The sequence below is a fragment of the Colobus angolensis genome, unplaced genomic scaffold (assembly GCF_000951035.1).
Source record: "Colobus angolensis palliatus isolate OR3802 unplaced genomic scaffold, Cang.pa_1.0 Scaffold72, whole genome shotgun sequence".
Classification (NCBI taxonomy): domain Eukaryota; kingdom Metazoa; phylum Chordata; class Mammalia; order Primates; family Cercopithecidae; genus Colobus; species Colobus angolensis.
This window is the reverse complement of record NW_012120932.1, coordinates 1,725,179-1,746,817: the sequence shown is the minus strand read 5'-3', so window position 1 is coordinate 1,746,817 and position 21,639 is coordinate 1,725,179. Positions and strand designations below refer to the sequence as shown.

At 53.9% G+C, this 21,639-nt stretch overlaps 1 protein-coding gene across 1 annotated transcript; it reads left to right on the top strand.

The window, feature by feature from the left end:
• Window positions 1–3,270: 3,270 nt before the first annotated feature.
• BICD2 (bicaudal D homolog 2 (Drosophila)) lies at window positions 3,271–21,067 on the top strand. Its single transcript, XM_011927526.1, has 7 exons — window positions 3,271–3,489; window positions 9,611–9,763; window positions 11,664–12,119; window positions 12,836–13,879; window positions 14,466–14,617; window positions 16,938–17,148; window positions 18,964–21,067. The coding sequence occupies exons 1-7, from the start codon at window positions 3,271–3,273 to the stop codon at window positions 18,967–18,969; spliced, it is 2,241 nt and encodes a 746-aa protein (XP_011782916.1). The 3' UTR covers window positions 18,970–21,067.
• Window positions 21,068–21,639: the final 572 nt, after the last annotated feature.

Sequence of the window (21,639 nt, the reverse complement as noted above, 5' to 3'; positions counted from 1 at the left end):
TGTAAAATTGGTTTTAAACAATTTTATGTTATGCCTTGGTGTAGTTTTCTTCATATTTCTTGTGCTTGGGTTGACAAGCTGCTGATGTCTGTGGGTTTATAATTTTCATCAAATTTGGAAAATTTTCAGCTCTAATTTCTTCAATTTTTTTTTTTATTTTCCTGTTTTTCTCTCTTGGGGACTCCAATTAGTCCTTATGTAAGACTTCTTGAAATTGTGTCATACTTCACCAATGCTGTGTTCAAGTTTTGCTTTTGTCTTTTTAGCCTTTTATCTCTGTGTTTCATTTTGGATAGTTTGCTGTGGTTTTTCAAGTTGACTAATCTTTTCTTCTGTGTTGTTTTATCTGCTGTGAATTCCATCGCTGTAGTTTTCGTCTCTGGAAGTTGTATCTGGATCTTTTTCTGTCTTCCTCATTTGTGCGCCTTTTGCCTGCTCAGTGGTTAGTGATGGAATGCCGGGCAGTGGATCTCACCTGTTGGGAGATAGATGTTTTTGTATTCCTTCATGTGTTCTTGAGCTTTGTTCTGGGATGTAGTTAAGTGACTTGGAATCAGATTGATCCTTTCAGGTTTTGTCTTTAAGCTTTACTCTGTGGTATCAGAGCAGATTTAATCCAGACTAATTTTGTCAGGCCCTGGGAGTGCTCCCCTGCTGCCTGTGCATCAGGAGGGCTCTCCTGTGACTGGTGGGAGCAGGTACTGTTTTTGGCTGGTGTAAACGGTGGGGATTGCTTTCTCTGCCCCTCTTGGTGGTCCTTCAGTGACTTCCTCAGCTCTGTGCTGCCTGGTCCTCAGTGGAGATTCTGGCCCTCTGTGTGCGGATCTGCCTAGCTTGGCTGCCCTGCTGCCATCTTCCAGTCCCTCCTTGACAGGGTCTGCCGTGCCTTGCCTCAGTCTCCCATTTTTCCATGGCTGGGAAGTTCTCTTGGTGGAGGGGGCTCCTGGAACTCCCCTGATCTGTCTCTCACTATCTAGTGCCCATGATGTGAAAACCACTGCTTATTATTTATTTATATTCTGTCATTGTCTGTTTTTTTTTTTTTTTTTTTTTTAAGTTTTCACACAGAAGGTAGTTCTAATTTCTGCAACAATCTTGTCTTGGCTGTAGGCGGAAGTCTCTATCTCAGTGTGTTTGAAAAGCTGCCCAGGAGTGTTCGTGGGCCCTGGGCTGGGAGCTTAAGCTAAGGAAAAGATCCAGGGCTCAGGCCAGGAGGCCCGGACTTGAATGTCGTGTCATGGCATTTAGCTGTCATACCTGGAGAAAGCTTCTGAGATGATGTGTGCATCCCCAGCTCCAGGCTCTTGGGCATATTCTGAGCAGCCGTGTGTGCTGGACCCTTCAGTTGGGTCCCGCCTGCTTGTCAGGAGGCCCAGATGGTCTGGTGCTGCCCATGCCGCCTGCAGCCTGTGGGCCCCTCACCCAGTGAGGGTCTTGGGGTCTGGCTGCCGCTTGGGTGGGGAGCCCACAGTTGGGGCCAGTTCCATGTCTGGTTTCCATTCTTGTGGCCTGGGGCTGGGCAGGGTGGATCAGGTGCTGTGTAGACATCATGATTTGATCCTTCCTTGGGACTAGGACAAGAACAGAGCAGAAATCACAGAGCTGACCCGATTGCCTTGTAGAAAAACTGACATGTTCCACAGTGTGGGTGTTGTGTTGATGGGTGGGGACAGGTGAGCAAGACCCAGCCTCCTCAGAAGTGTGGGTGCCATGGACGTCTGTACATCCACAGCAGGAGTGTCCATGACAATCCTGAGTCCCCACGTGGGGTCCCAGTGCCAGCACCAGTCTTCCTGCTGGGCTGTGTTGTCCTGTTAGCAGGACAGGGGCGTCCCCCGCAACACCATGAGACACACACACACACAACACATACCTTATAGCACATGTCACCACACCTGCCACGGCACATGTGTGCTCTTCCAGGCAGGATCCTGTGATCCTCACAGTGCTGTAAGATCAGTCTGTCTTCCCCTTGATTCCCCTGTTGGTCCCATGAGACTGTACTCAGACTAGACCCTGGTTTCTTTTGCCAGTCTCCTGGTGGGAGGAAATGAGTTACTCTTTGCTTTGATTTCTTGAAATTGGAAACTGTCCTGCTTAGTAACATCCTTACTCATGGTTTTGTACATTTTTCCTATTTTCTTGGACTGAATTCTTAGATTTAATATTAAATAGTAAATGAGTGAAAAATGCTCCTTTTTCTCTCTTAGGGAAACAAAGTCATCCACTTTCAGTTGCCTCTCTCTTGATCTTGTTTTCTGCCATGAGCCAGGATTACTGTAAAAAAATAAGGTCTCCCTCAAGAACTCTGTGGTAGAGTGGCCAGTGAGACAGGGGCTGCTGGGGGTGACACACTGCGGGCCCTCTGCCCTCTACCCGTGGAAGCCCTGTCCTGCCATGCCAGCTATGTGGGGGTAGTGGGCAGTGGGAGGGAAGGAGGGGGATGGCACCTACTTGGAGGCTGGGCCACTCGCCTGGGTTGTACACGATGGGAGGCTGGCTGGCCTGGGTTTTTGGGCATGGACATGACACAGCTGTTGACTCTCGGGTGCGTGGGCAGCTGGTCATCCTGGGCTAGGCGAGCACGCCTTTCTGGTCGATGTCACCCATAAGGTCTCCTCCCTGAGCCCCAGGGCCCTACACTTCTTTGCCACATGCAGCCCCCATCCCCCTTGTTCCTCACCCCTCTGGAACATGCTGGTATGTTGGCCTCTGAGCCAGGAACTGGGCAGAGTGGGTGGCACACTGTGCTGGCCTCTGTCTAATTCTTACCATCACTGCCGTCCTTGGGACTGGGGCTCTGACTGCTCAGACCAGGTCTCTCCCAGGAGTGAAGGATGAGCCAGCATCAGGCAGCAGGATGGACAGACTCCCTCTGCCTTTCATATGTGGTGGCCGGCGTGCCATCTGGAGTGGGAGGAGGTGGGAGCTGTGTGGGAGCTCCGTCCGCCGGCCCCAGCTGCTGTCACACATGCCTGCTGTGGCTCCCTGACTCCAGTACTTGTCTTGCCAGTGCAGACACTGTTCTCAGAGACCAGGCTTTCTCTTATTTTGGTGAAGCAAATGAATCTTGGGTACAGCTTGTTGCATTTGCATGTGTGCAAACCATAGGCATGCCACAGATGCACCTCCCAGGGCGGGGGTCCTCCCTTCAGGCCCACAGTCCCCATTGTTGGTGCTGTAGTTCTGCAGCATGAGTGTCACCTGTGAGCTGAGTCTCTGTCCTTCAGTGCCCCTGGGAGGCCCACCTGACAAGTGTTTTGTCTCCTGATGCAGGCCTTTGGACAAGCACACACGAATCACAAGAAGGTGGCTGCTGACGGAGAGAGCCGGGAGGAGAGCCTGATCCAGGAGTCGGCCTCCAAGGAGCAGTACTACGTGCGGAAGGTGCTAGAGCTGCAGACAGAGCTGAAGCAGTTGCGCAACGTCCTCACCAACACACAGTCGGAGAATGAACGCCTGGCCTCCGTGGCCCAGGAGCTGAAGGAGGTGAGGGGGTGAGGAAGGGCCTACTCTGTGGCTGCAATAGTGCCACCAGGGTCACATAGCAGCTGTGCCTGGTGGGTGGCTGGGCTGGGCTGGCCTCTGGGGATGCTGCAGCTGGCTGGGCTGTCTTGCTTTCCTTGTGTCATCCTCCACTGCCCATGTGGCAGAAGGGAGAGAGATGGACCCACGAGTTCCGCTGCATCTGGCTTGCTTCCATCTCACTAATGAAGCAAGTCCCATGAGCAAGTCCAGAGCAGAGAGATGGTCAGTCAGGGAGGGGTGTGGTTAGCCACCCGTGGAGGGGCTGATGCCCATGGGTCACTCCTCGTCATTGGACTCCCCCCTGCCCTGGGAATGTTTTGTGTCATTCAGGGCCTGCATTATGCCCAAGTGTAATAAGAACACAAACCCCAGATATTCCATGGAGATTCGAGGTAGGATGTGCGTGTCTGAGAATTAGGGGTGGAGACCACCGCCAGTAGCCCCAGCTGCCACACCCCTGCCTTGTGCACAGCAGAGTGCCTGCAGGGACCCTGGCACTAGAGCCTGTTGGAGTTCTGGGTACCCATGGACATCCATGGGTACATGGCACAGGCTCTACGTCTAGAAATGGAACTGTGGTGTCCGTCCATGAGCTTGTGAACATGAAGTCAGAGGAACCAGCTTGGCTCTTGGGCCCTGACAGGCGCAAAGGCCACAGGACCAGCTGCTCATGGCCCTGACACTTAGGCCCTGGAGTCGTGGAGGATTGGGGAGCCCAGGGGAACAATGTGGCCAAAGCAGGATTTGGGAAGTTTGCTGTGGGGTGTGGAGCCTGTGCAGTTTGAGCCCAGCAGGAGGAGGAGAGTCTTCCACTGGGGCAGGTGGGAGGAGAGTCTCGCTGGCTTGAACAGGAGGCTCAGGGAAGGCTGAGTGAGCACCTGAGTGTCTTTCCTCACTGACTGGCACATATTTTAATTGAGCCCTGCTGGGGCCTCAGTGTCTGTGAACCTGAGGACACAGCGTGAGCAAAGCCTCATTTTCCTAGAAGGCATGTGGCAGATATCAGGGGAGAGCCGTACCCCGTGCCTGTCCCTAGGGCAGGGGCATGTTCACTGTGGGGCTGAGCCAAGGGCAGGAGGAGTGTCGGGAGAGTCTTGCAGGCCTGGGTGGGGCCCTGAAGGAGTAAGGGTCCAGCTTGGGTTTGGTGGTTACATGGGGAGTGGGCTGTGGGGACAAAAGTGGGGCTGAGATGCCTGTCATGGGGCAAGAGGGGCCAGTGCCCTCTGAGGAAGGATGAGGCCCCATCACCAAGATGGAGGTGGGGTGGTCCCTGGGTTCTGCAAGTGGAGCTGGAAGTTGGCAAGTGAGCTGCAGTCCTCCTGGCCGTGGCCTTTGAGGGTCAGCCCCAGGTTCTCATTGGGAATGGCTGGAGGAGTGAGCACCAGTCGGTTGGGAATGGGCTGATACTGACTTTGCCTTTCACTGAGCCTTGGGGCCTGGGCAAGGCCTTATCTTTAGTCCTGGCCTCAGTTTCCCCATCTGTAAACCGACAGTCTCTGAAGCCCCTTGTAGAGGATGCCCCACAGCTCCTTCACCCCACATTGTTGGAGCACTTGTGGACCCTTGTTCCTGCCACAGGAACCCCACCCTCTGCAGCAGATAATCTTACTAGAGGTCAGCAGGGCATAGGCCCTGAGGGTGTGCAGTGATTAGGGCTGCTGCTCTTGGCTTAGCATGCCAGTACTGAAGGATACTGCCCTCGGTGCCAGCAGCGGTAGGAATGAGAGGTCAGAGATCGCTGAGGCCCTAGGGGTCCAGGGAGGAGCTTGGCTTGGACTCAGGGTGGGGAGTCTCAGATTCTGAAGCGGCAGTACATGATCTCATTTCCTCCCACAAGGAGCCTCTGGTCAGTGGGAGGAGGGGCTGTGTGGCTGGAGAGATGTACCCTTGGCTGCCCCAGCTGCCATCTGTCTGGCCCCTCTATTCCTGAAAAGCGTGTGCAGGTGCTTTCTCCCTAGCCCAGCACATTCCACTCCTTCTCTCTTCCAAGAGGCCTATCTCTGGTGGCAGAGGCCAAAGAGGGCTGGGTGGCCCTGCTGGCTTCAGGTGAGACTGGAAATGAGCACAGCAAGTTAAAGATGCTGCAGGTCTTGTGGGGAAGAGAGGATTTCTGTGGTTCCTGTTTGTGCTTCAGGAGGAAATCCTGACACTCCCTGCACACCCCTCAGCCTTTCCTCTCTCTCCTGAGGGTCCCTGCCTGGGTCCCTGGGCATTCTGTGTCCCCCACGCCCGTGTCCCTGCCCTGGGTTGCTGCAGAGCTGTAGGAACCATCCCAGGTCCTCGTCTTGGGTACCTGGTTGGGGTGGAGCATCTCTAGGACTGATCTTGTCTCACCACCACCAGTCCCAGCCGTGCACAACTCTTGTCTTCTGCTGCCTGCTGTTCTGCTGGTCTGAGCCACTGTGCCAAGCTCCTCCGTGCTCCCCTACCTCCCAACATGGCTTTGCCCAATCACTGCCCAAGGCTCACATCCCATGGGTCAGAAAGGGTACATTTGACGATAAAACAACCTTCATTGTATCCTTTGACCCACCACCCTGCTACCCTCAACAGCCCTTCCCCTTTTTCCTCCCTTGTGTCAACTGGTTGTCTGTCCACCTCCACACCCCAACACACCATGAGGACCTGTGAAGCTTTACAGTAACAAATATACTTGGCATGTGTTGGATAGTTCTGATTGCCTCAGACTTGGTCCTTCTGGTGACCCTACTGATATCTTGTCAGATGTGAAGAAACAGAGGTTTGCAAGGTTCCACCATGTGCCTAAGGTGTCCTGGCTGGTAGAGGAGAGGTGCTTTTCAGATCCTGACTCTAATCGCTGCGTATGTGTGGGACCCACACGTGGGCAGGTCCTCCAGCTTCTCTCCTGCTAGTGAGAGCATCTTTCCTGCCCAGGCCCCTGGCAGGTGGGAGAGCTTCTGAGGACTGACCTGGATGGGGCCTTAGTGGGGATGTGGCTCCATTTCCCAGATGGGGAATCAGAGGCCCAGAGAGCCAGGAGGCCTGGGGTCAGAGCCAGGTCTCATACACACACCAAGATCTTTCTTCATATTTGCCCCAAGAAGGAGTAGGGTGAAGGGGCTGCCCTAGGCCGTCAAGGCAGAGATGAGAGTGTCCTGGGGTTGAGGTCTGGTGGGGAGAGGAGAGACGGCAGGCGACCCCCTGCGGAGTGGCTCCTTGAAGCAGGCAATTGTCACACCCTGCTTGCTGATGAGCAGTCTGAGGTGTGGGGATCCCACAGAAGGGGAGCTGAGATGGGACACTGGTGGTCAGCTACAGGCCTGTGCTCCCACCTCCTTCATCTGGGCGGCTCGGCCACACACAGCAGAGTGTCCACTGTACTCCTTTGGGCTGACATCAGACAGGCTCACTGGGAGAAGGTGCTTACTTGAGGGAAAACTAAACCCCATGGCAACCAGTCGGCCTGTTTGAGCCCTTGGCAATTGGGCATGTGCTGGATGGAGGTGCTACGTGGCAGGCCAGATGAGCCTGGCTGCCTATGCCCAGTGTGTGGGCATGGAAGCACAGTGTTAGTGTCCTCCAGCATCAGCAGAGATGGTGCCATTGTCACCCACAGCATGGTATGGCCAGGCCAGCATTTGACATGGGTGTGCCTCTGTGTTCTGGGTTTGGCAATGGTGCAAGGGCAGAACTCCTAGTACACCTTGCCTGGGCCAGGTGGTGAAGGACCCTGAGGACTCATATGGGCACTGCCAAGGGAACAGAAGTCCTTTGTGTGCCTCTGGGGGACCCTAATGCTATGAGGCATCCAGCCAGGCTCTCTGCTTCACTCTTTAGTTGGGCACGTCACTATCTCTCTGCCCAGGCACATGGAAGCTTCTTGGCCCTCTCTTCCCACTGCCTGGAGCACCTTCTAGGTTTGTTGATCTTGACTGGCAGGCCTGGGAGAGTTGGTGGGACTTAGACCTTCCCCTCAGCTTCCACTCCACCTGAGGAGCCCGCTGGGTGACCGCGTTGAATCAGGTGGCACATGTTTGCACACCTGTTGCAGACCGCTTGCTTGCCGGTTAGCAAGGAAAAAGCAAGAATTGGAGAAACCTTTCTGGCATAGAGGTGCCCAAGTCCCCAGCTGGGGTGTGGAGAGCCTGGGTGTGACTTGGCTTGTGCAGCTCCCCTAAGCACACTCGTGGGGGGCGCTGCACTCGCTGCAGTCTCACTAACAGGAGAGAGGCTGGAGAGCCTGCCCACTCCCCATCCACTCCTCGTGTAGCCACTGTGGGGCCTCGCCCTGGTGGTGGCTGTGCTGGTGCAGCTTTCTCTCCTTTCATCCCAGCATGCAGCTTGCTCACTTTCTCCTCTGGTACGAGGCTTTGCCAGGCCTTCTCTTCTTCCCTGTATGGTATCTCTGTTTCTTATGGTATCAGTGTTCTGTCACTTACTTGGATCACTTATAATGAGAGGACTATATGTGTGTCCATTTGCTGTAGATTTTAAGTGTAATCTTGGTGAATAGTAAGCATTTGTCAGTAGTACTTGCTGTATATCGCTGACTCTCTTCCCCTCTCTTGCATTCCTTTTTTCCTTTGTTTTGGGGAGGGATGTCCTATTTCATTTTGCTAACCCAGTATGACTGTTTTGTGTGTACTTGCATGGGATCTTGGAATCTTGTCTATAAAGCATGTTCCATTCAGATGAGCACACACATGTGACCAGGAGAAACCATAGCATAAGCTGTAGGTAGACGAAGCTGTGGGGCCCGCAAGATGGACAGGGCTTCTGGCTGAGAGTCCAGGAGGGCTTTAGAGCAGGGGTGGTGGTGGTCTGGGGAGCCAGGCCTTTGCAGATACACAGGGAGGCAGCTGGGTCAGCAGAGTACAGGGAGGAGATAGAGAGTTTGTCAAGGGGATGATTTCGCCCCTGGGGGACATTGGCAATGTCTGGAGAGGAGATGGCTGTGTCTGGTGGGCAGAGGTCAGGGATATGCTAAACATGTAATGTACAGGCCAGCTTCCACCACAAAGAAGAAACATCTTTATTTCTCGGATATTGCTAGGGCTGCGGCTGAGGGGCCCAGGTCCCTGGCTTATGGCAGCAAGTTGGAATTCTGCCTTGATTGCATCCTGTTCGCCCCAACCCTGCGCAAGCCTCTCCCATGACATCTCTTGGCTCCTTATGGACAACTTACAACCCAAACTAATTTTTAACAGCTTTATTGAGATAATTTATGTCTCATAAAGTTCACCCACATAAGGTGTACAATTCAGTGTATTTTATTAGAGTCACATATATGTGCACCATTCCACAATCTTAGAACAGTTCATTGCTCCAAAAAGAAAACCCGTTTCAGTCACTCCCTATCCCCCTCCCCAGCTCCTGGCAGCCACTAACCTACTTTCTGTCTCTATGAATTTGCCTATTCTGGACATTTCATGGAAATAGAATCATACAATGCATGGCCTCTCGTGACAGGCCTTCTTTCACTCAGCAGAATGTGTTCACGGGTCATTCATGTTGTAGCATGTGTCAATACGTCATTCCTTATTGTGGCTGAACAACATTCCATTGTGTGGAGAGACCACATTTTGTTTATTCATTCGTCAGTCGATGAACACTTGGGCTGCTTCCACCTTTTGGCAAAATGAACGCTGCTGTTGTGAAATCTGTGGACCGGTTTCTCTGTGGGCATGCGTGCATTTCTCTGGGGTGGACACTCCGTGTTTATCAGTTTCAGCACCTGCAGGCTGTTTGCCACAGCACTATACCATTTATATGCCCACCTGCACACTACTGTGTACATGCCCAATAATAGAAGGCAGGAACTACTTTTAACCCCATTTTAATTTAAAGATGAAGAAGCCAAGGGTTGGAGCAGGCAGTCACTTGTCAGGGGTTCCCAGCTGAGAAGGGCTGAGGGGATTTACTCTGGAAACTTTGCAGTCCGCCGTGCACTCTGGCACACTGCTCTGGGCTCCTTCTCCTTTCCACGCAGTCACACTGGCACCTGCAAGCCTGGGCTCTTGAGTTCTGGCTGTGTGGCTAGCCATGGCGTGCCTGCCTGTTCTGAGCCCCTCTCGTGCCCTGTGGAGGCTGCTCACACCTGCCTTTCCCTCTCCCCCTACAGATCAACCAGAATGTGGAGATCCAGCGTGGCCGCCTGCGGGATGACATCAAGGAGTACAAATTCCGGGAAGCTCGCCTGCTGCAGGACTACTCAGAGCTGGAGGAGGAGAACATCAGCCTGCAGAAGCAAGTGTCTGTGCTCAGACAGAACCAGGCGAGTCTTGGGCCTGTGGGGTGGAGGTGGCACGTGGGTTAACTGGGCGTCGAGGCCCTCTCCCTGTTGAGAAGGGTTCCTGTCTCATTCTGCACACCTGAGGCCCAGGGCCAGCTTTCCCACTGTGGAGGCAGAGGGTACACTTGGTGGGACCCAGACCCTCCAAAAGATGAAACTCTGGCTGCTGTGTTTGCTGACATTGGCCAGGCTGAGGTGTCCCAGCCAACAAAAATGAAAACAAAAATCTAAGAGGTGATGAAGAGGTTACACCAGAAAACCCCAGACTGGACTTTGTGACTCTTTCCCCCATCAGGTGCTGACCATGAGGCCTGCAGTATTCCTGTGTCTCTGCCTGTGACAGGGACGAGGAAGGTCCTCTCTGTCTGTGATGGGGGATGAACAGGAACCCCTCTGTCTCTTATGAGGTCTCAGAGGGACCCCTCTCTGACAGGGACGAGCAGGGTCTCTGCCTGTGACAGAGATGAATGAGGAGGGTCCCTTCTCTCTGTGATGTGACCAAATTATCATGTGCTCTGCTGTTCTGCTGCCACTCAAGGCCTGAACTTGCTCTTCTGTCTCCAAGAGCCACAATCCTGCATGGTGGGGAATGGGAGTCTTTTCTCTCAGGAAACCCCAAAACTTCCCCCGGAATGCCATGGATGTCTTCCTTGCTTTCCTCAAATCCTCTACCACCGAAATCCTCTGAGTCTCACCGTCAGGGAATGTGGTATGTGTGCCCGGAGGAGGAAGCTCCTGTGTTTATGCAGAGCTCCTAGCCTGGTCCCTCTGTGACAGCTCATGCACATGAACAGTCTTAGCCACTATCTACATTGTAAGTACCGTTTGGTTGTTGGTGCTGCTGTTGGCAGAGCCCAGCGCACAGCGGCCTTAGGAGAAGCGAAACTGAGGCTTGAGGCGACCCTGTCCTCGGGTTGGCACTCAGTGGAGTCTGACTCTCTCCGTCTGGGATTCCTCACCTCCCCACTTGTGTGCTGAGACTGAGGGCTCCACCCTACCTCCTGTGCGCACACCTTGGATGTGGTAGTAGGTGTCCCTTCCAACCCAAGACTGCAGAGATGTGCTCAGCACTTCCTGTTACTGGTTTGTTTCTGATTTTTTTGCCCAAATATTACAGAAAAATAAGAAATAGTTTTAGAAATTGCCCACAAATTCTGAACCTCCACATCAGGCATCATTTTCTATCTACTTTTGCCATGTCCACCTGCAAATACGATTTTCATGGAGACAAGACTTTGATGTTGCTTTTCCCACCTACCTTCGAGCTCCTCCAGGTCTGGGTGTCAGGTGCGTGTGGAGGTTTAGTGGCTGAGATGTTCTGCCTTGGGGGGAGTTTCTGTTCCTTCATTTTGAAATATGATTAGAAGTCATGATCACAGCACACATTGAAATGTATTTTTATGTATCTTAAGATGTTTAGTTAACTGTTAATGTTAATTAAATAACTTTATAAAATTTTAAATCAGCATGCACTTGGTAATATTTGTGAATGACTTAATACAAGGTTGGCAGCCTTCTATGGGTGGATGTGTGTTGTTCTTGGTGCATCTCCACATGTACAGTCCTGGCTTGGGGCCACTTCAGACATTTGTGCTCCCCTCCCCATGTCTGCTGATCCCAATGGTGGGTGGGTTGGGCTGAGCGTTTCATTGCATTCGCATCTCACGCCCTGGAACCTTCTTAGCATCCACATCTCTGAGCAGGAGAAGTAGTCTTGGCCTGGACGGGCTCCCTCCCTTCCCAGGATGGCACTTCACCTGGCGTTTCACCTTGTGCTTCATGGGTGGCCGGAGTTGGTGTGCTGGTGTGTTTTCTTCATTTATGGGGCCTAAAAGGAACTTCCATGTTGCCTTGACGCAAGAGCGTTGACTTCTTTTCCCAGGTGGAGTTTGAGGGCCTCAAGCATGAGATCAAGCGTCTGGAGGAGGAGACCGAGTACCTCAACAGCCAGCTGGAGGATGCCATCCGCCTCAAGGAGATCTCAGAGCGGCAGCTGGAGGAGGCGCTGGAGACGCTGAAGACGGAGCGCGAGCAGAAGAACAGCCTGCGCAAGGAGCTGTCACACTACATGAGCATCAATGATTCCTTCTACACCAGCCACCTGCATGTCTCACTGGATGGCCTCAAGTTCAGTGACGATGCTGCTGAGCCCAACAACGATGCCGAGGCCCTGGTCAATGGCTTTGAGCACGGCGGCCTGGCCAAGATGCCACTGGACAACAAGACCTCCACGCCCAAGAAGGAGGGCCTTGCACCGCCCTCCCCTAGTCTCGTCTCCGACCTACTCAGTGAGCTCAACATCTCCGAGATCCAGAAGCTGAAGCAGCAGCTTATGCAGGTGAGCAGGCAGCAGGCCTTTGGCACACTGTGCCCACTCCAGCTCTGCAGGGCTCACTGAGTAGTGCTTACCTGACACTCTGCTGATGTTAACTTTCCCTTTTCCTTACATTGATTTTATCTCCTGCATCATTACTGTAAATGGAACTCCAGGAGCACACATAGAAGAGTCCCAGAGAAGTGGTTTCCTGGCACTACAGCACCCACATTGCTCCCCTGTTACCTACATGGTGTCAGGGTGAAGTGATGAGACACTGGCCCCACATGTGATCCCTGCACGCAGGCCAGGTGTCAGAGGGGCCCACCAGGGTCATACATGGGCTCATCTCCTGGGACGTGGACCCTGTTGATCCAAGGCAACAGTCCCGTCCTCTGAAGCAGAGGGCTAGGGCACTAATATTCCCGACTACACACCCAGCCAGCCTAGAGCTCCACTTTCTGAGCCCAGATCCTCTGTAACATGAGTGTGGAAAGAGCCTGCATTGAGGGTGACCACCATTACTGGTGACGGGCAGTGTTCTGAGGGCCCAGCATGAGTTCCATCCTTTCCACACCCTGTGTGCCTCTGTCCACCTCACTGACAGCATGGCCAAGGAACCTGGGGCTCCCAGCCTGCCCTGACATGGGGTGGGATGTCACTGGGCCATCCTGAGGGTCCTCCAAGCTCTCGGAGTCCATAGAAGCTGACATGGTGTCCTGCTGCCTGTGCCTTTGCAGATGGAGCGGGAAAAGGCGGGCCTGCTGGCGACGCTGCAGGACACACAGAAGCAGCTGGAGCACACGCGGGGATCCCTGTCAGAACAGCAGGAGAAGGTGACCCGCCTCACAGAGAATCTGAGTGCACTGCGGCGCCTGCAGGCCGGCAAGGAGCGGCAGACGGCCCTGGACAATGAGAAGGACCGTGACAGCCATGAGGACGGCGACTACTACGAGGTGGACATCAACGGGCCCGAGATCTTGGCCTGCAAGTACCATGTGGCTGTGGCTGAGGCTGGTGAGCTCCGTGAGCAGCTCAAGGCGCTGCGCAGCACACACGAGGCTCGTGAGGCCCAACACGCCGAGGAGAAGGGCCGCTACGAGGCTGAGGGCCAGGCGCTCATGGAGAAGGTCTCCCTGCTGGAGAAGGCCAGCCGCCAGGACCGCGAGCTACTGGCCCGGCTGGAGAAGGAGCTGAAGAAGGTGAGCGACGTCGCTGGTGAGACGCAGGGCAGCCTGAGTGTGGCCCAGGATGAGCTGGTGACCTTCAGTGAGGAGCTGGCCAATCTCTACCACCATGTGTGCATGTGCAACAATGAGACGCCCAACCGTGTCATGCTGGACTACTACCGCGAGGGCCAGGGCGGGGCCGGCCGCACCAGCCCCGGGGGCCGCACCAGCCCCGAGGGGCGCGGCCGCCGCTCACCCATCCTCCTACCCAAGGGGCTGCTGGCTCCTGAGGCGGGCCGAGCCGATGGCGGGAGCGGGGACAGCAGCCCCTCGCCTGGCTCCTCACTGCCGTCACCCCTGAGTGACCCACGCCGGGAGCCCATGAACATCTACAACCTGATTGCTATCATCCGCGACCAGATCAAGCACCTGCAGGCAGCCGTGGACCGCACCACGGAGCTGTCACGCCAGCGCATCGCCTCTCAGGAGCTGGGCCCCGCCGTGGACAAGGACAAGGAGGCGCTCATGGAGGAGATCCTCAAGCTGAAGTCGCTGCTCAGCACCAAGCGGGAGCAGATCACCACGCTGCGCACTGTGCTCAAGGCCAACAAGCAGGTGAGGCGCCAGGCGGCAGGGCCACTTGTCACCCACTGCTGGCCTAAGGGTGTTTCCCCTTGGCCTCCTTCCTCCCCCTGCCACGGGGCCCTCCAGGCCTGCGTCACCACCAGGCAAAGCCAGCCCATAGTAGCTTGGCCGCCTGCCCTCCCCTGCTCAGGGCCCCCAGCTGGGAGGGTGGAGCTGGCAGGTGGGTGTGAGGGCCCCTCAGCAGAGCCGCTCAGCCCGTGAGAAATGCCGCTGCCATTCACTCACTGTGACTGCCTCATAGTGCTTCCTGATGCTGGCGGGAAAACGTGTGAGAGCCGTAGTCTGAGCTGTGGAGAGTGATTGTGGGGCTTCGTGGGGGTCCTGTAGGCAGGTTTGGGGTCAGTCCCTCCTCTGCCAGTCAGAATCAGCAGGTGGGGCTCCCCATGGCGTAGCTGCTGGAGTCCATCCGCAGGGTTTGTCAGAGAGAGGGGCCTCCCAGGAGCTCTCTTCCCAGGCACCGCCACCACTTCAGACCAGGGCTCCCATCCTCCTCCCAGAGCACCTCTAGGCTGACTTCACGCCTTTCACTTTTCTACCCTACACATCTGTACCCCAGACGGCCGAGGTGGCCCTTGCCAACCTGAAGAGCAAGTATGAGAATGAGAAGGCTATGGTTACCGAGACCATGATGAAGCTGCGCAATGAGCTCAAGGCCCTCAAGGAGGACGCAGCCACCTTCTCCTCGCTGCGTGCCATGTTTGCCACCAGGTAACCGTGCTGCTGTTGGGCCCTCCCCTTCCCTGAGGCCAGCTGTCCTCAGCACTTGCCTGTGAAACCCTGAGCCTCTCACTGCCTTATACTGAGGCCTGCAACCCTGCCTAGTCAGTGGCTGCGCCCAGCTCCATTGGGGCCAACATGGTACAAGGTTGGGGAAGCATGGCCTCTGGCACATCTCTGGCACACTGGTGCTCAAGTTGGTGACAAGAAAGGGTGAGGCGATATAGGGGCCACATGGGGTTGGGGGCCCCCAGCTGCTGCACCTCAGTGTCCTCCGAGGTCATGCAAGCAGGTGCTGGAGCGTAGCGCATGCCTGGCAGGTGACCACATGTGGCCGGGATAGCAGAGTGTGTGATCCTTTTTCTGTTCCTTTTGGACCTAGCCCAGCCCCCAGGAGCCTGGTTCTGTGGTGCTGATTCGATTTTGCTGTGAATGAAAGCGCAGCAGGCCCAGGCTTGCCTCTGCTTTGCATATATGGAGACTGAGGGCAGAGGGGCTGAGGAAAGCAGATCCTGGAGTGGATGGGCCAGAGTTGCAGAGCTTCAGGGGGTGCTTGGGCTCCCACCCCTTGGATCCAACATTTCCAGGGACTTACTTGGGGCCAACAGGTGACAGAGGAGTCCTGGCCTTTTCTCTCATGAGGTATTCGCCCCCAAGAACTTGGCCATATGGCACAAGTGTGCATTTATGTTTGTAGATTTAGAAGGAAGATTACCCTCCTGGCTGGAGCAGGTCACTGCTGGGGTCCACAGTTCGGGTCCCACCTCTGTGCATAGCCCTGTACCTCTGCGTCATTGTGACCACTGGGTACTCACCTCCTATCCTCCACTTTGCCAATCTGGGGAAGGTGAGGAGAGGGCCTCGGGGCTTGGAGACCAGCTTTCCTTTCTCCTCTGTGGGGGGGGCTCTTAGTAGTGGGCTCTGGGTGGACTGCCCCTGGTGGATGCACACCCCTCCCTGGCTGGGAGTCAGACCCCAAGGCTGGGAATCGAGGCTCCCTAGGTGTTCACGGGCCTCTGTGGGGCAGGTCCTGGTTCCAGCATCTTCCCAGGTGCCCCCTCTGCCTTTCATCTTCCAGAGATGGGTAGCGCCACCTGCTGGTTCATATTGGGATAGCACCATGGGGCCAGCCCTGCATGGGGGACAGCCAGGCCCACCATGGGCGCAGCAGATAACCTAGATGTTTCCTTTTCATGGGTGAGCAAGCTGAGGATCTGAGCTGGACAGGGTGGGAACTGCACATAGGGCCTGCTTCTCTCAAGCCTGGTGCCAGGCACTCCCAGTTTCTCAGTATCCCTGCAGGCCCTGCCAGGGCGGGGTACAGACTAGGAAGAGTCCCAGGGTTTCTTTGGAAGCGTCTTGTCTTCCTGGGGCTTGGGAAAAAATTCCACAGTTTCTCAGCATCCGGCATGTAAACCCTACCTTTTAAAATTTGTTTTATTTTAAAACTTAACTTTTCAGATGGAGCCAAGATTTTGAACCTGCAAGGATCACAGCTCAGTGTGTGTCCTCAAAAGGGTGGGCAGCAGAGTCCTTGGAGAGGGTGCTATCCAAGGGCCGGTTCCTGGCAGGTGGGGACAGGCAGGGTGGGTGCGTGTGGGCAGGGTGGGGCTGCGCTCAGTGCCTGCACAGCCTTACCACCCTGGGAGCCCCGGGGTTTAACCCGCCCTGTGTCTCTACCAAGCCCCACCCATATGGGACATGTGGAAGAAGGGCATCCAGGGACAGACCACACCCTCCCACAGCTCCGCACCAGGTTATGGGATGAAGCTATCGATGGCGTCCACACACATGGTTCCTTGGCTCCGGTCAGTGCTCAGCACAGACTGACGAAGCATCGACCTTGGGAACAAGCCCAGTCCTGCTTAGGTTTACATCCACACCCTAGAAGCCATGGCTTCTCCATGTCTTGATGCCCCAGGCCAACTCGAGGCCTTTTAAGTGGGGAGCGCGCCTCCTAAAAGAAGCCCAGTCACTGAGGGGCATAGCCTCTCTGTAAGCACTACATGCCCCTGAATGAGCACAGCAGCCCCTCCCCCACAAAACCACAAAACTCAAGCCAGCCTCATAGGGCTGCCCTGCCTGGGCCCAAGCCTCCCTGTCACCCTTATCAGGGATTTGTCCTAGCAAAGCCTGTGCTAAAATAAGCCAGAATAATTCTCCCCCACCCCCACCCTCCAGTCCACAGGCCACACTGAAGGATGGCTCTGGTGCAGGCCTGTGAAAGGGCTGCGCAGCCCAGCCCTGTTCTGCTCTGCCCTCCTCTGCTTGGCTCTGCCCGCCCCTCAGTCATGTTTTTTGGTACCCACAGGTGTGACGAGTACATCACACAGCTGGATGAGATGCAGCGGCAGCTGGCGGCCGCCGAGGACGAGAAGAAGACGCTGAACTCGCTGCTGCGCATGGCCATCCAGCAGAAGCTGGCGCTGACCCAGCGGCTGGAGCTGCTCGAGCTGGACCATGAGCAGACCCGGCGTGGCCGCGCCAAAGCTGCCCCGAAGGCCAAGCCAGCCACCCCGAGCGTAAGTCACGCCTGCGCCTGTGCCAGCGACAGGGCCGAGGGCACCGGGCTGGCCAACCAGGTGTTCTGCAGCGAGAAGCACAGCATTTACTGTGATTAGGGGCTGTGGGGCGCCGCACGCTGCAGCTAACATCTGCTTCACCTCAACTAACCCAGCAGCAGCGGGACAGCGGCGCTAGGTCAATCTTAACGTGACTAATGCACAGAGGGTAGGATTCTAGCCGAGGCGCCATGGGGCGTGTGCATCAGCAGGACACTTGTGAGAGCTTTGTGTCGCTTCTCACTCCTCAAAGCCCCCTCAGGAGCACCCAGTCCTCAGCTGCTCTCTTAGGTGGGGGTCAGAGGTGGGGATAGAGCTGCACATTCTTGCAGCAGATGTGTGATGAAAGCATCTTCTAAGCCCTGGGCACCCTTGAGGAAACCCAAGGAAAGGAGTCCTGGTCCTGCTCCCTCAGCACCCAAATGGGGCAGAACCTGAGTTGAAACTTGCATGTTCCTCGCATGTGTCTAATGTCAGCACTAGAAAGCAGTTTTAGGAGGTTCCAGCTTGCAGTATAGGTACTGCTTCAGAGGACGGCTCTGCACTTGGCATAGTTTCATGGAAAGGATTATGTTGTAGTTTATGCACTATTTCACTGCAAATCATATTCAGGACAGAAGTGCAGAATTTCTTCCCCAAGCCCAGAGAAGAGCAGCCCTGAGCCCCTGTATTCTGCTGGCCAGACACACATGGCACAGACACAGCTGACCATAACCCAGGAATCCAGACCTTGGTTTTTCATTTCTGAGATCAGGATGCTTGTCTAGTGGCCTGTGAGGTGACAAATGGGCAGGGCCCAAGGCCCCAGGTTTTCATTTTTCATGAGAAAAGCTGTCCAAGTGTCTGGCCAGACCTTGGTCCTCAGTGCAGAGCCTGTCCTTTTGTACTTGGGGTGACCCCAGCAGCCAATTATCTGGCTGTCCTTAGGGGGTTCAGTCCCAAAGACATGGGGCTTTAAAAACCCTAGCCTGAAGTCTGAGCCACCAGGGGCTTGGCTGGGTTGGACACCCACAGTTGTAGGCAGAGCCCAGCCTGGTGCTGGGAAAGCTTTGCATGGGACCAGGGCCAATTGTCAGGATTCACAGGTAGGAGATGTTTAGGTCTTTTTATTTAGTGCAATTTGGGGGATGGCAACAGAGAAAGAGGAAAGGTAGCTGTAGGGCTCTCCCATTTCCAGAGGCTCCATCCACGCCAGAGCTTTGGCATCAGGCTGCCTGCCTTCCCACATTCTGAGCAGAACTTTTCTCAGTATTTTTCTCCTGATCACCCCGTGGAACCAGTTGGACCTGAGGCTGCAGTCTTCTCTCCTGCAGGCTGCTTGCCTTGTCTCTCATGCGGAAGAGGCATTCGAGTTACCTGGTGAGAGACCGTGTTGCCCCCTCCCACAGCTGTCTACCCTGCGTGCTCTTCCCTTTGGTGCCGAGTATGTCTCGGTCCTCTCCGGACTCCGGGACAGGCCCATGTTATGTTCCCTGCGTGTTCATCCTGGGCCCAGATCCCCCTGCCCCAGCAAGACTCGCAGTGGGATGATTGCTGGCATGCTCACCCTGCACATGCTTTGCCCTCTCCTTGCAAGCCTGGCACACAGCTTCTCTCCATACTCCTAAGGGGCTTTGCAGACACTCAAGCCACTGGGCTCCCCCTAACACATGCAGGTCTTCTCTTCTGCCAACTAACGTGCTCGCGCCCTCCCAGCACGTGGAGAGCTTCAATTGTCAGATAAACAGGAAGCGACTGGTGACCGCTTTCTAACGCTCTCTTTTCTCCCGTTTTCAGCTGTAGAGTAGCTGCCAGGAGGACCTGGCCACCTGGCCCTGTCACACTGCAGCCCCCTTCCCTTCCCTCTCGTGGCCCACAAGGAGGAAGGAAGGGCAACCTAAAAGCCCACTTAGAAACTTTTTGGATATACCACTGCAATTCTTTTCAAAATAGCATTCCCCAAGTTTTTAATGGGAGGAAAAAAAGCTTTAATGTTGAGCATGCTGCGAGCTGCTGCGTGGAAAGGCCTCTGTACAGGCCGAAGACCCTTCTTCCCTGGCTGCCAGGCTCGCCAGGAGCCCGCTGGAAATGCCCACCACGGGGCTCCTTGTTACACATGTTCTTTTTTTATCCGATCAACCTGTGCACTTTTGATATTTTGATATTATATTTGCTTCCTTAATTCCTCGCGTAGAGACGGTCTCAGGTGCCGTGGTCTATGCTTGTGGTCCTGTAGCTGTCCGCCTCAGCTCCCGCCGTGTTTGTCTGGTGTCAGCACGAGGCAGAGCTGTGTGCTCCGTAGCGTGTAGCTTTAGACTCGGAGATGAGTGCTCTGGCCCAGCGAGGAGCCCGGCTACGTGTGTCCACGCTGTGGTTCAGCAGCCTTCAGATCATACGGCGTTGTGGCTCATGTTTGAAATTACAGATTTTAAATGCCATGTTCATTAAGAAATCCAGGGTATTCAGATTCTGGGGTTTTTCATATTGTATTATTATTATTCTTAGGAATAGTTCAATGTAACAAGAAGAAAACTTGACCTTTGCTCTGGTTAAAACAGTAATAGGCACTTGAAAAACAAAAAAGATAAATTATTGAATGAGTAGTATTACCTACAAATTCCAGAATTTTCTGGGTTTTAGGACATTGTGAAGCATGACTGATTAACAGAATTTTATACAACTGTACCAATAAAATTCCAAATTGGAATTGTTTTGTTACTCTGGTTGTTGTGCCAAATTGTGGTACACTTAGAAAATTCTACAGTCGTCGATTTTTAGGGTGTTCTCTTTCAACACCTTTTTGTTAGTAATCATTGCCAGTAGTGCCTTCATCAGTTAAGGGAGGTGTCCCAGCGTAGATCATTCTTGAAAGCGAGCAGGGAAGAGCTAGTGGGCATGCTGAGGGCCAGCGTGGACAGCAGGTGAGGCAGGCGCTCCTCACACCCGGACCTGGGCATCTTCATTGAGGGAAAGAAAACAGTCATTGTGCAAAATTCTGTTAGTCAGTGATTCTTTACTTGCAAATTCAGGGGCTTAGAAAATGAAAGCAAACACAAAACCTTGAGTGTGCTTTGGGAACCAAATGGACCTTCTGGGACAAGCTGAGCAAGCTGTATGAACGCCACGTTTGTGAAGAGCTGAGGGTGTCAGGAGGGCCGACGCTCTGTTGGCACGCGCAGTAGGGGACGAGGGTTAGCCATAGTATTCTTTGCAAATGTGAAAGCGAGACATTATATCTTCTCTTGCTTGGTGTAACTAATCACTGTTAATTTCAGGAAACAGAACTCATTAAAACTCCTTGGTAAACCAGGTCTACATCCTGTTTTGTTTGCTGAGTGAGGTTCGTGGGAGTGGTCAAATTGGTACTCTTGGAGGAAGAAAAACTGTCCTTCCTTCTCCAAAAAAGGAAAAATTATAATAATATAAATGACAAAAATAAAAGAATTCTGTTTCCTGGAAGAAGCATTTCTTATTCCTAGTTGTAGGGACTCCTATTTTTACCTTCCGTTACAGTGTTGATTCATAAGAAATATGGTTACATTTGAGATAACTTCATCTGTATGGGGTATTTATTTGCAACGATGTCTGAGTACTGTATTTTTTCTGTGCATTATCTTAGTGTCAGAATGTTGGTCTTTATTTTAAAGTCATATGCATGTTCTCCTGCCAAGGAACCTTTACACAGACCCAAACAAAAAAATAGTAATAATTAAATGCCTTCAATTTCTGAGAAAATGAGGCAGAGCATGGAAAAGGAATAGGAAGGAGAAATTAATTGAGATTTTCAGGACACAGACATATGATGTGAATGCCTACGTAGCCAGTGCGCATAGGAACAGTGGGCCTGGGTGAAGAGTCACATTGGTAGGACCAATAAAGAATAATAAAAAGACAAAGCACATGTTTGTTCTCTGTGGTTGTTCTGACTCCGTGCTCCAGATGACTGTGGTTTAAGCAAGGCACAGTAATTCCACTGCCTCAGACAACAACAGCAATAAAGCCAGCCTAGCAGGTAACCCTGGTAGTGGGAGCTGGAAGCAGCCTGGGGTCCACCTTCAGGAGAGTGGGGAGGGGTCACGTATATGTGGGGAGGCTGTCACTCCATCCCTGAAACAGGAATGTGTTCAAGGACCCAGAAGATGAGGGTAGGGAAAGGGTAGAGTTGGTGTCTGGGTGCCTGTGCCAATCAAATACACCACCAGGCCGAAGTGAGCCAGGCCACACTGGGCCATGCACATTTGTGGGAGTGGAGGGCACAGACAGTGCCCCCTGGAAAGAGGCCTGCCCCCAGCGCCCTGACGCCTTATACCTCTGTCCTCAACGGTCTTCTGAGGTGCAGCATCAGGTTTGAAACCACAGCAGTGTGATGGTGAGAACACATCGTGTATACATAGACTGAAACAAGGAGTAGCTGGTGCCATCCCGATGAGGAGGCAGGGATTCAGATGACGTAGAATCCTTTGCTGTCTAAAT

Bases quoted from the DNA above. Each gene is read 5' to 3' on its own strand.
- BICD2 (XM_011927526.1), top strand. From the start codon at position 3,271: ATGCAGGCCTTTGGACAAGCACACACGAATCACAAGAAGGTGGCTGCT. The intron at 3,490-9,610 runs GTGAGGGGGTGA...CTCCCCCTACAG, and splicing joins TGGCCCAGGAGCTGAAGGAG to ATCAACCAGAATGTGGAGAT. The intron at 9,764-11,663 runs GCGAGTCTTGGG...TTCTTTTCCCAG, and splicing joins CTGTGCTCAGACAGAACCAG to GTGGAGTTTGAGGGCCTCAA.